The sequence below is a fragment of the Cibotium barometz genome, chromosome 8 (genome assembly GCF_041138505.1).
Source record: "Cibotium barometz isolate CiBa-2024 chromosome 8, ASM4113850v1, whole genome shotgun sequence".
Taxonomy (NCBI): Eukaryota; Viridiplantae; Streptophyta; class Polypodiopsida; order Cyatheales; family Cibotiaceae; genus Cibotium; species Cibotium barometz.
In genome coordinates, this window is record NC_141053.1 from 9,922,525 (window position 1) to 9,936,387 (window position 13,863).

General features: G+C 41.9%; 1 protein-coding gene across 3 annotated transcripts in view; it reads left to right on the plus strand.

Annotated features, from left to right (window-relative positions):
- The window catches only part of LOC147635879 (uncharacterized), a 153,604-nt gene that overhangs the window by 36,812 nt on the left and 102,929 nt on the right, over positions 1-13,863 (plus strand). For all 3 annotated transcript variants that reach the window (XM_086801276.1, XM_086801277.1, XM_086801275.1), the window contains exons 2-4: positions 4,354-4,421; positions 4,598-4,695; positions 4,905-4,952. In XM_086801276.1, the coding sequence (XP_086657402.1) occupies positions 4,354-4,421; positions 4,598-4,695; positions 4,905-4,952 (214 nt within the window). The remainder of the gene's footprint in view (positions 1-4,353; positions 4,422-4,597; positions 4,696-4,904; positions 4,953-13,863) is intronic.

Here is a 13,863-nt window from a genome sequence, read left to right on the forward strand (position 1 = left end):
TGTGGTCAGGACTGGAACCCACTGTGAGGGATCCTAGTTTTAGGCTTCCCGTTGAGCCGGTTCCGTGCTCGGGAAGGCCTTCTATTTATAGGTTCTAGGAACGGGAGATATAATGCATGTGCACGCATCTTTGCTTGCTTGAAACTGATTTCGCATGACTTGTTTTCGTGTGACTGCCTGCAATGATGTGTCCAGTTCACAGGTAGGGGATGCCTACTTGTGGACTGTGCGAATGCTCTGTATTCTGGCATCGTTTGCGGCATGTGAACAGGTGGTAAGTACCTTGTTTAACCCTTTAAATTTTGGCAAAGGTTTTAGAACCTTTGGGTGCTTGAGTATCTGGTCTTCTACAAGTACCTGTTCGCGTACTTGTCACAGTATGAGTACCTATCTGTGTACTTGTGCTTCTAGGATCTACACCACCACCTCTGTGAGGGAGTGAGCTAGGCTCTATTACGAGAGCACATGTTCGTGCGTGGTCTCAGAACGACAGTTTTTGCGTTCACTCCACTCCAAGTGCATGAGGTTGGTGGTATGGTCTCTTTGACTCTCTCGACGAGTCCTTCATCTGTTGGGGTAAAGGCATTATGCCCACCCTTATAGTGTGTACAAGCCCATAAGTTATAGTACATAGTACACTTAGTACATTAAAAGTACGAAGTGTACTATGTGTACTAGTGCAATATACATGTGTGATAGGGGAGTCACACACTCATTCCCATGAGTTGACTTATCCCCACAACTCTCTCTCTCTCTCCCTTGCTTCTCTGTGTATGTCTCCCACATGAATAACTCTAACCCTAATTCTCTCACCCATTCATCATCAACATTCTACTCTGACATATACTTGATTGGGTAACATGTATTCCACTATTTGCATTGCATGGAATATCTGGCTGGAAAGCCCCTGGAACTTTGTAAACAGATTAAATACTCCAATAATATACAACAGTATTGAGGAGGGGGTCGGCCCGTTCGCGGCCCCAAATGGTGGTGTATTGTGCAATCTTTATCTTGAGTAGTGTTGTGTATTTTCAGCTATCTGATGCATTGTTATTGGTCCATATTTGACTGTTGAGGGGAGTGGCTCGGTGCAAAATAACACAGAGCAATGTGGATGACTCTGTCTCTGATTAGCTGTAGCCGCACCCAAAGATACCGTGCATCCTTGTCCTTCCGGGATGATGTTGAGAATCTGTTGGAGGTGGGGTCTAAAAAGAACAGCTACCCTTCCCGAGCCATGTACTCCTCCTGATGTGCGGGTGTCGACTCTTGCCTTGGAAAGCTGACTCCCACTCATACCCGGCTATGTATGGTAAACCCCTCTCAGGGCTGTGATGAGTCTCTTTATAGAAAATGACATCCCTGCTTGTGAGAATCTCGCTAAAATCTCTTGGATTCGACCATAGGGTGCCATCGCAGATCCATACTCCTAACCTTAGGTGTTTGGTCTCATAGACCGTGTGTCCCTATTTGGGATTGCGCTCAGTGATAATGACCTTGCCATCTCTGTAGATAGCCCACTTGCCCGTTTTACGGGCCTCGCATAGTGTCACCATTGCCTCATGCTGGTGTGCCACCTTTGTTGAGGTGAGATCATACGCCATGTAGACGTGTGTGCCCTTGAATGCAACTCGTCTATCTAAGGAGGCATGTCTGTTGGTGGCATCAGGGAATCTGATGATGAGAGGCCGCTCTCGTGTCATATCCTTTCCTGCCCTCTATGTAACTACACTGGGGTGGGGGTCCTTGGCAAAGCGCCATGGCATCTACGTATTATGCCACTCAATGATGGTTAATTGATTGCATCGAAGCCTTCATCAAGTACAATGCTTTTGTAGACTAGGGAGTAGCCTTATCTTTTGACACAGTGTAAACCTAGCGGGACGTGTCGTGACAGATTCCACCACGTATCCAAGAGATAGAGATAGAGCGGGAGAGTGAGAAGGGTTTAGGGAGCTTTGCACAGTATGTAAGCCCAGCGGTGCGTGCAGAGACAGATAGAGAGAGGGGGGAGAGAAAGAAGGGTGTAGGGATCTTGCACAGTACACCACACTGAGGGGGGAACGGGCCCCGTCTTCTTTCAAGAATTTATTCAGGAACAATCCACGGGCTTTTCCAAGCCAGGACCAACACAACAAATGACTACAATATCAAACAAATTTGTTGATGAAGAGGCTTGGCGCGAAGTTGGTGTCGAGGCACAAGATCTCTAATGCCGAGCACACCACAAGGTTGACCCACAAGAGTCTATCATCGGGCTGGAACGGAATCAGAGCAAAGGTGTATGGATTAGTCTGAATCAGATCCCGAATCCTCGCAGATGTCCAAGGGAAACTAAATGTCCAATCGGGTAAAGCCTTCAAGGAAACAAACATCGAGGTAGTGGAAATGAGGCCCTGAATGGCAATCCTCTTGCTGAGGGTTTTGAAGAAGAGGTATTAGCAAAGTTGAAGATAAAAACGGCGGGTGGCGCTTCTTAGAGCGACAAGCAGCTTTGTACAGGGTGGCGGTAGTTGTGCTGGCTGGGAGCGGTTGCAGCACAGGCGGTGGTATTGGGGTAGCAGGTGGCTCTTGGTAGGCGGCGCAGGTAGGCGTAATTGGGTGCTGCAGGGTGGTTGTATCACCAGCAGTGGTGTTTTAGGGCAATGGCACCGTAGGCGGAGCTGGCGGCACAAGGCAATGATCCGGTGGCGGTGGTGTAGTTGATGAGAATGATGGAGATGATCCTTTTGCTCTCCACGAAGTTGATCTTCACAGAGTTGATCTCCACCTGTCACAAAATTCCTTACAACTTCTGTTTTTCTACTGCTCATGTGTGGCATATGGAGCCTGACATGACATACATGTATGGCTGGTGGAGCGTGACATGGTTCCTGTGTTTTTCCTCCTCGAGTGTCTCATGTATGATGCTCTGTGGGGGTTTGTGCTTCTTCACCACCTCCACCCAATCTTTGTTAGTGGTCTGCAATTCTTCCCGCAGCTTATCACTTGCAGCTTTCAACTGCTCCAAGTCAGTCCTTCAACCCTCCTGAGTATTCAGTTCCCCTTCCTCCATTGTATGGTCCTTGACCATAGCCTTTAGGGCTTCCATTTCTGCCCAGAGTTCCCCTATCATTGGGGCAGCCTCTGGCATTCCTTGTTGTTGCAGCTGGGTCTCTTTCAACATCTGAATCACCTCTTCCTGGTGGTTCACCTATGTTGCCAATTTTTCAATCTTGTTGTTCTTTCCCTGTATCTCCTTGCACGCACACACGCATGCGCGCGCGCGCGCACACACACACACACAATGTAATTAAGAGCAACACGTTGAGCCCGAACGACAGGGATTAACAGAAATCAGTCCAAGGCTTGCTATTCATCAGATTGGGAGAAGAGTTTGTTCCTCTATTTGGAGAGAAGCTAGTTTTTTTTTAAATTGATGAGTATTGACTACTGTTTTTTCTTAGTTTTTAAGTCTTAAGGCAGTTTGGCAAACAGTGTGAATAGAACTTTCGCTAAACAAAATAGTGGAGTACAGGAGTTTAGGTTTTTACGTTTCTTGTTTTTTTTTTTGGATCAAATTCGTTTGTTGTTCATTTGATTCTCTGTTAACGTCATGCAGTCCAGGTAGATAGGCTTTAGAGTATGAGATCAAAATCCTGCAATATGTACTGTCAGAGATAAGTTTGTCATATGGCTAGTCTTTTGCACGCTTAATATAGGCATAAAAATCCAATCAATGTGCATGAAGACAAATCCAATATACATGCCATAGGCAAGACCGAGTCTTAAACACAAGCCTTCACATTCTCATTTGCTTAATGTTGCTTCAGGCATGTCTTATATGGCTGACAAATTATCTACCCTGGAAATTTCCAAGCCTTACTTCATTTCTTCTTCCATTCTCACTCAAGATTGTTTCCTAGCCTGGATCGATGCTTGATTTAGACCCTTGCATCAGCTTTTCATCAATAGTTGGAGTATGCATGTTTAGAACTCAATTTTATTTGATTGATTTGTCCCTACAACTCAAAAATATGCAACATATTTAATGATGATTTTTTTAAAATGATAAAAAGTAGCATAAAAATACCATCCATTACCTTCAGGCATTCTCACTCAAGATTGTTTCCTAGCCTGGATCGATGCTTGATTTAGACCCTTGCATCAGCTTTTCATCAATAGTTGGAGTATGCATGTTTAGAACTCAATTTTATTTGGTTGATTTGTCCCTACAACTCAAAAATATGTAACATATTTAATGATGATTTTTTTTGAATGATAAAAAGTAGCATAAGAATACCATCCATTACCTTCAGGCATTCTTTGTTTGCTCTAAGGACCATACTTCTTCAATGCCTTGTTCTTCAGATTTTACAGTGGGTTCTGTATTGGACAAAATTAGGCGTGGAAAATTGGACCTGCGTCCATCTTACCAGGTGCAGATTTGTGCGACCTGATGTTGCAAATCTATCTTAGTTTGTTTCTAGAATTTCCAAATTCAATATGCCATAAATCTTTTTTCTTGAAACTGCAGTGATCTCCGTTTTTTAGAGACTTCTTCCTTGTGTTGCATGTTATAGAGAATGTACTAACTTGATCAATGTGCTTGCAGCGGGACTATGTCTGGGACAAGAAAACGGCAAGCAAACTTATTGAGTCATTGTTGCTGAATATACCTTTACCAACGATGTTTTTTCATGAAAAAAGCCAGTAAGTTTTTTTTTTTTTTTTTTTTTTGGGTGGGGGGTATCTTTTGTGCTACAATGCCAAACTATTGTGTAAAGATCAATCTTTAAGGGAGTCAACAATGCAATGTTGCATGCCTTAACTGTGTAGTGCAGAAAACTGACTGCATGAAGCTGAGTGGTGTGTGTTTTTGCTGCACAAAATATTTTATCTATTTTTTTTTTCTTTTTCAGGGGCCATTTGGAGGTGGTTGATGGCAAGCAACGTCTCACTAGTATTTGGTGAATTGCATTGTTTTATAAGTGTTGCTTCTTACAGAGTAAATAATGAAACAATAAGGAAGTTCTTTGGAATCTGCAGATGCACAGGGTACTGCAAAAATCTTAGTATCAAAAAAGACTCTGGAACTGTTCTGTTTTTGCTATAGTACCAGCTTCATCATGCCTGAGTTTGCTCTAGAAACTCAACACTCTGACCAGCCGTGATTTTTCCTAAAAATCTCCATGTGGGAATTTGGTACCAAGTTTTGGAAGATGGGGGATTTTCTTGGTAACTAGTTCAACGTGATTTATTTTGTGCATGCCTTTTGCATGGACTTGTTCTCCTTGAACTTTTTTTGAATTTGGACATTGCTTGGGTTTAAAGCACGTGAAATGTTCACGAGCTTCGGAGACTGTCACCATTTGGTCCCTTCGCCAGTCTTTACCAGTGTTCCACACACTGAGTAGAGCCAAGGTGAGAACAGGGATTTTCCACAGAAGAAAGCTGAAGCGTTTACTGGCAAATTTTGGCCTAAAAAATGGCTACAGAGCATGAGCAACATGAGATTTTATTCATTAAAGTGACTTATCATGTTTGTAAGTCAGTGTGTTCACACATCATTAAAGTTTGGCCAGACTTATTACTATTTGGGCATGGATTTATGAGAAGTAGGTGCCTATGATCGAGGGCCAAGTCTGGCATACAAAGCTCGGGCAGGAAGTCAAGGGATGCTAAAAGTGACTTCCACAGGCATATATAGCTGGTCGATTCGCTTTTTGGAGGTTGGAGCCATATTTTTAGCTGCTCGACTCTTACCTAAAGAGGGCTGGGGCTGAATCGTGAAAAGTGGGAGGAAGAAGCTGCTTTTGGGGATGCGCACAGGTGATTGCAGCTGAAATCCTCTCTCTTTTATGCGCACAGGGGGCCGGCAGCTGCTGTGCAGTTATCTTGTTTGCTGGCTGCCTCCAAGTTGGTCTTACAGTTGGCTGAACAGCAACCAGCTCTTCTCTCTCCTTTTCCCTGTTCTGGAGTTGGTCGCGCCTACAGGCTGGCCATGTGTGCAACTACCCTGTTTGTTAGTCGCCTTCCAGCTGGCTGTTCAGCAGTATGTTTCCCTCTTATTGGCCGATAGCAGTGTGTGAAGCTCTCTCTATTGGTTGACAACAGGCTGTTTTTCTCTCTCTTGTGGCTGTGTACAAGGAAGGCATACAGCTTTCTGTGATCTCTCTTGCAGGTTGCTCTTCAAGTTGGTGGTTGCAGCTGCGTAGAACTTGTCTTCTGTTGATCACTTACAGGGCTGATTTTTGGACTGTTTTGTGACAGTTTTGGATAGCTATTGGTGTTGTTTTTATCTTGGCCCTAGATAGCAAGAGTTTGCTGATCCTTTGTGGAAAATCCGGTGCAAGTCTGCACCTGCACCTTGGTTTCTTGTAAAAGCTTCTATATGAAATAAAGAAATTCCTACGGGGGCTGGTATTTAAAGTGCCTGCGTATTGCTCTAGGTCTTCGATTTTGGTTACTAAGATAAAAATCCCAAGGACGGGTGTGAATCTAACATTATGGTTTAATATATCCACAATGGGTTTTGCAAAGGGTGAATATGAAAACAAGCCCTTAATAATTTATTATTATTATTGTTTTCTCACCTTGTAATTTGTAAGCACTAAACTAGCTAGGACCACATGTTGGAAAATGATATGAAGGTGCGGTTAATGAAGGTGAAACACCCATGAAAATCATCATGGGCCAAATAATAGCAAAACTGCCAAATGGGTGTCGATTGTGGCAACGGAGGTGTTGCCCTACATGGTGTGAAGGTGAGAAGATCGACCAGCCTTAGGAGGGAGGGCCAATTTCGAAGAAGGAAAAACAACCCATGAATGGGATGGAAGTGCACCGCGACGTGTGTGGATGCTAAATTGTGACCTGTACGGATCCTAAACTTGACTTTTCTATCGCCTTGTTTTGCCGTTGTGTCAAAATGTTGCTGTTGCACCTAGGTTATTAGCCTAAGGGGTGCCAAATTGATTATGGCGGAACATGTAAACTTGGTGGGTAGTGGACCTAGGAGAGAATATTGAAATTGGGTTATGTTTGAAGATTTGGGAAACTGGCTTGATAGTTTGGTTGGGACGAGGTTCTCATTTTGAAGGTGAGCCTGGTAGTTTCAATGGCAGAAAATCTAAACTCAAAGACATGTTTGGTAGTTGTCCAGTAGAGGGATTGACATCGAGCCACTTGAAATTGTCTTCTATTTGATCTTGTATTTGGGTTATCTTGAAAATCTTGTTTTGGGTGAAGCCCACAAGAACCCCAAAACTCTAATTTCCCTTATACTAATAAATATAAGAAGAGGGGAGTTGGCTGATCTTTGGCATCTTTGGCCCCTAGTGGCATGTACTAAGCACAGATTCACCACATCATACACAGGCAGAAAATCTTGCATGCGTTGAGTTTTGTGTTGTGTGGTTAATGAAGTAAATAATGAAAATTTCCGAGATACATGCGCTTGTTACATTGATATTAGAGCTCTGTTTTTTCACACTTATGTGGAAATGATCCTATACTCGTAAGATCTTAATATTTGCTTGGTTGACATGCAATTGCAAGCTGAATGCTAAGTGATAAAGTGTCACACATGAAAGGACAGAGGAGTTAGTACTAGTTTGTGTGTAGCAAGCATCAACTAAGGAGAAGGCCATCATGGACTCAGTTGTCTATTCGGGGGACAGGGATGTTGGCCTTGCTTTGCCAGAGAAGTGGTGTCGAGAGATTCTCGAGTTGGGGACTGCTATATGGATGCTTCAAAGAAGATGAGAATCTCAAATCATTTCAGGCCAAACAATTCTCTTGGTAAGTGGAACACTTGGGAGACAAAGATAGCCAATACAAGTATACCAAAACAACCCTCCCTTGCTCTAAGTAGGGTAAAAGGGTGTAACAAAGTGTTCTTAGGATGCACATGCACATGGGATGGGCCTAGGTACACAGGCTTAGGGTCATTTACATGTGGAATTAAGGCACATGGGCTTTGGGACTATAAAAGGCATGTGCTCTAGGAGTATTGTACCTTTTGACCTTTTTGACATCTTGTGATACTCATTACACTTACTTTTCATATTGCTTAGTGCTAATCTCTCTAGCTTTCTCTAATCTAGGCTAATAATTAGAATAATCCTACGCTAATCTAGATGCACCTTTCTTGCATTGGTATTAGAGCTCTAGGCTTAGATCTTAATACTTTGATTAGGAGATTAATCATTTTCGGGTTACTGTTAACTCAATTCTTTGAAATACATTTTCTTGATCAAGATTAGTGTTAATCATTTTCGGAATCGATTTTTTACACAGTTTTTAGATTTGCTGATTTCTTGTTTTGACAAGATTGGCAATGAAACTTGTGTTAATAATTTTCGAATTTGTATCAATCACTTTTTTTAGAACTTTAATCCACTTTACTGCTTGATTTCTTGAACTTCTTGATCTTGATTTTTTTGATTTTCAAAATTAGGGTTTGCATAGACTTTAGTAACCAATATTGAGTGATCTTCTTCCATTACCTTGCTTAGAGAGCCTACAGTTTAAAATATTAATACCTTAAGCTCTTATTTCTTCAAGATTAAACCCTAGGTTGCCAAATCTTTGAATTCTTGGAGAAAGATTGCAAGAAGAAGATTGCTGTGCAGAGTTTTGAGATTATTGTGTAGAGTATTCAGATTGTTGTGCAGAGTTTTCAGGTTTTTGTTTGCAGATTGCTGTGCTGAGTGTAGATTCATTGTAGTTTTGAACAGATTTTCAAGATTTGGTGCAGATTTTCAAGAAAGTGCAGAATCTAAGTGCAGTTTTAAGAAAGTGTGCAAGAATTTGGTACAGTTTCAAGAAAGTGTGCAGAATTTGGTACAGATTGTTATGATTTGGTGCAGATTTTTAAGAAAAGTGCAGAACATTCAAATCTCTTCAATTTAGTGCAAGAAATGGCAATAGTGAGTTACTCTAAATCCTAATCTTGTCCTAAAGTTGATTTTCTTGAAATTTGTATAAGATCTTTACATTTTGTGCAAGAAAACTTCAATTTCAAGTTTTATTTAGCCATAAATGCACAAGAAACGGAGGCAAAAGTGAATCTTGGTGTGTTAAGAGTGCAAGAAAGTTCAAGGAAGTGGAAATCTGCAAGAGAGCAAGATTCTTGAGAGAGATGAGTTTGATGCAAATCTTGATGTATGTATGTCAGAGATGATGTATACAAGGCATGAAATGATATATGAATGCACTATTGAACGAAAATTTGCTGCAACTGTTTGTTGATACTCATAAAGCCCCACTTGGAGTCGTCTGGCCGTAGCCAGTGTGCCTTGTACACCAAAGGACATGTGGTTTCAGGACAAAGCTTCTTGATGCTCTCAGATTGGCACAAACTTGCAAGCAATAGATCTATAGAAGAAAAGCATAATAACACCATTGATCTAAGAAACTCAAAGCATTGCAAAATTATAGAGCATTTGTAGATTTGGAGTACCAATAGTGACAAACAACACAGAAGGGAGCTAAGCTTGGCCAGTATAACTGGAAAGGCTTAGAGGTGTGGCTATTAGCAGAGAAGGACAAATCTGCATCGTAACATTAGATCTACATCTCTGTGGAAGCACATTGTGGAGATCAGATTGGCATATTGCTTTCCATCTGATTCGGGGAAAGAGAGAGAGACAGCAAAAAATAAAAAAACCTAAATTCTATCTACACAAATAGCAACAGCTAAGGTGTCACTTGCAGCCAAACCATGCGTTGTGCATGGTTTTCTATAGAATTTGTTGGAAAAGTGTGTAAAGATTGATGCATGAGGACAAGATCAATTGAATCTTGTTGAAAAAGATGCAAAACTCTTCAAGATCAGGCAAATCTTGTGGATCTTGATGCCAAAATTGCAAAATCTTGGTAAAATGGTGCGAGACAGCTATTGGATAGCAACAGCTAAAGTGTCACTTGCAACCAAACCATGCATTGTGCATGGTTTTCTATAGAATTTGCTTAGAAAAGTGTGTAAAGATTGATGCATGAGGACAAGATCAACTGAAAAAGATGCAAAACTCTTCAAGATCAGGCAAATCTTGTGGATCGTGATGCCAAAATTGCAAAATCTTGGTAAAATGGTGCGAGACTGCTATTGGATGTATGCTTGATTCTCGGTGGATCCTGTTGTGCATTGTCACAAAATTCCTTACAGCTTCTATTTTTCTATTGTTCATGTGTGACATGTGGAGCCTGACATGACATACATGTATGGTTGGTGTAGCCTGACATGGTGTGTCTGTGTGGCATATGGAGCCTGACATGACAGTACATGTATGGCTTGTGGAGCCTGACATGGTGTACATGTATGGCCATGGAGCATGAAATTCTCTAGGACTAGCTATCTTGGAGATCTTTTGTATTTATGTTTTGGGAAGGTTCTGGAAGGATCATGAAATTCTCTAGGACTAGCTATCTTGGAGATCTTTTGTATTTATGTTTTGGGAAGGTTCTGGAAGGATCATGAGCCCTGCATTATGGCCAGCTAGTCCGATCATTATGTGGAGGACTCTATCACCCCTATTCGCTACATGCGGGAGGAAGATAGAGACAGGGATCGTGTCGGGACTTTGGCGGGTAACGATTCACCGTTATCCGCCAGGGCTAAGGATCAGCAGGATATTGATGTCTTGATGAATGAGCTTGAAGAGCTCTGTGCTTTGCAAAGAGATCCTGATGTACAGAGGGTCATAGAGTCAAAGTCTCATGTCAAGGCTGATGTGGTCACTTTTGATGCAATTGCCCAACAGATGGGAATCGACAAACTGTTGGCTGTTGCTTATTTAAAAAGCTGTGGCGAAGTTTTTTCCGATGATGAGGGCAATTGAGACTTCACACGGCAACCTCGTAGGCTATCCCGTGAAGGGAACTCCGATGATGTTGTGAGAGGACATGCAGCCCGCACCGGTGATGTGAGAGGGCACGCAAACCGCACCAGTGATGTAAGAGGGCATGAAGCCCGCACCAGTGATTTGAGAGGGCATGCAAACCGCACTAGTGATGTAACAGGGCATGCAGCCTGAGCAAGTGATGTAAGTGGGCATGTAGCTCAAGAAAGTAACAAACATTCGCCACTCACGGAGCCTAGCCAGCATCGTTCAGCCCAGCTACGTGCAAACAGAGAAAAGATTTTCTAAAAAAAAAGGAGAAGAAATAGCTTCACAGCCTTTTGAGAAGGCTTAGCCATTTGAAGTGTAGCTGGTTAGCGTGAGAGAGAGGAGGAAAAAAACAACTCTCAGCTACATTGCGTTTGAAGGAAGGAGAAGAAGAGAAGCCTCACTTGTGTTAAAAATCTTTAGGGTTTTTTCCTTTCTTTAACCTCCCACACCTAAGTCCTTTTGTCCCATCCACACTCCACACATCCTTCCCATATTTTGTCCACATTCTCACTATGGGCATCCACATTTTGTACAGCCTTACCCATTCATGCATATTTGGACCTTAGGGAATATTTACATGCTTTGAAGTTGTTTTGGTTTATGCACATATCTTGTGTAATGTGGGTGGTATTTTTAGCACATGGTGGGCTTGCTTCATACACTTGAGACGTGTGAGGTGTGATTCATACATTTAGCATTTGTGGAGCGTCTTCACACGTTTTTGGGTTTGTTGGGGTTTGTTCACATGTTTTTTTTACGCATTGTGAGTCTTGTTCACACATGAGTACATTTTTCTGAGGTGTCTGCTCGCTTTGAGCTTTCATTGGGTATTGTCACATGCTTAGGGCTTTTGTGAGGCGTGTTCACACGCATTAACATATTGTGGGTGTTATTCGCACATTTGGGTGCAGTGTTCTTTTCATTCACGTTGGCATTTAGTTTGGTTTTATTTAAACACAATGTGAGTTCATTGTGCATTGTAGCCCTTGTTCTCACGCTTTGAGCATTAGGTAGTGTTCACACGTAGCCATGGTTTATTACCATTACCCTTCTGCTACTCGCCATAGTTCTTGTTTCCTTCAGCGATGCTATCATCGTGTGACTCTTGATGAGAAGGGATGCATGTGATGCTAGATTCCTAGTTGGGATTCTTCGTATGCAGTACCGTGGGTTATCTGATATGATCAGATTATACATCACTTTTGCCGACTTTGTGCATACATTTGGGACATCCAGACTTCGACCATTGGATCCTTCATCATCTATTTCACATGATGAGGAGATAGTTCATTCAGGCCATAGATGGAGGATGGAGTTGCATAATTTATTGTCTATACATGTTCGTCATCTATGGGATGAGAGAGATTGGCACATTCGGCAATCCTTTGATTGTTGGTCATTGAGATATTTCTTGGAGGTAGATGGATCTGTTTTTCTCAGTTGTGATGACTCGTATGGTCGCTTATTTGAGTGTCCTACATTTTTGAGTAGCCGTGATTATGTTCTTGAGGATGTATAGTGCATTGACATCGGCACATATGATGATGATGATGTATCATACCCACATACATATTATGATATTGATGTATCACACATACATACACATGATGATATTAATGTATCGCACACTGATACACAGGATGATAGTGATGCACGTGCACATGTTGCCATTGACACATGCACATGATGATGATGTGTGTGATAGTGATAGTGAGAGTGATGTGTTTGAATCAGATTATGTGGGCATGATCTTGATGGGAGGGATGGCGGCGAGCATTCCGAGCATTGTCATTGATGATACACCTATGTCTACCTACCTTCCAGCGGATCATAGTGATGCATTAGAAGATAGGGATGCATTAGACTATCATGGGGATTAGTTTTTGACTAGTGATGTATCCATTGCGGTGTGTGAGATTCGGGATGATGATACTTCATATGCTGATGAGCATACGATAGTGCATGAGGAGCATAGACTTGAGTTTCTAGTGCTAGATGAGTCAAGGTGCTCTCTTAGATCTTCTATTCAAGGTCATATCTATTATTCTATCTCTACTCCTAGTTCTTATAGCTCTCATAGCATACCTGGCAGCGTTTAGTGCATATACTTGGGCAGTCAGACATTGCACATGAGCATAGTGATGATTTTATTGAGGTGAGGCTTCATAGAAGAGAGAGGATTATGCATTTGATCTAGACATCTCCTTATATTGTTGGAGATAGATTTATCATGGGATATAGGGCACATAGGGGCATCATTGATGGAGATAGACCATGTTTATGAGGATGACCTTCGAGGCCTTGGAGATGTCGTAGATGATGATTTAGAGGATGATTCCATTTATCTTTCATGTGAGGATACCTCTTCATTTTTTAGTTATGATTACGATGATGCTGATGAGTATATTGATATCTTAGATCAATATACACATAGAGGGTTTTGCACATGAGAAGGTAGTGCATGGGTTGGCTCATGTCCATATACCTAGTGATGTTGATCATGTTTTTGACATTTTGGGTAGTGATACATGGGATGACAACATTGATTCACTCTTACCCTTGCATTGAGATATGTTCTTTTGGCTGTTACGGATGTCGATACGAGCTTATATTCTTTGGATTCATCTAGGTATATAATTCAGCTGTATTAGCGGACATGCGGATTTCACATTGTGAAGTTTTCGTCGGAGTTACGGCTAGTTGATATTGTGCTTATTCTTTCTATCTTTAGCGGTGCATGTATCCTATCAACTACTTATTTGCTGTACTAATTCTTTCTATTTGCTACTTTCCTTAGTGCTAGGCTTCATTATGGCTGAGTCTGCCTTGCATCTCCGGAGGTCTGACCGAAACTCAGTATGAAGGGCTTTGTGTGTGAATATATGCTCTTATGTGTGTGTGTGTGTGTGTGTGTGTGTAGTGCGTGTGAACTACTGCTTTGTCTTACAGGTTCCTTATCTGTGGGGGTCACTCTTGCTAAACGAAG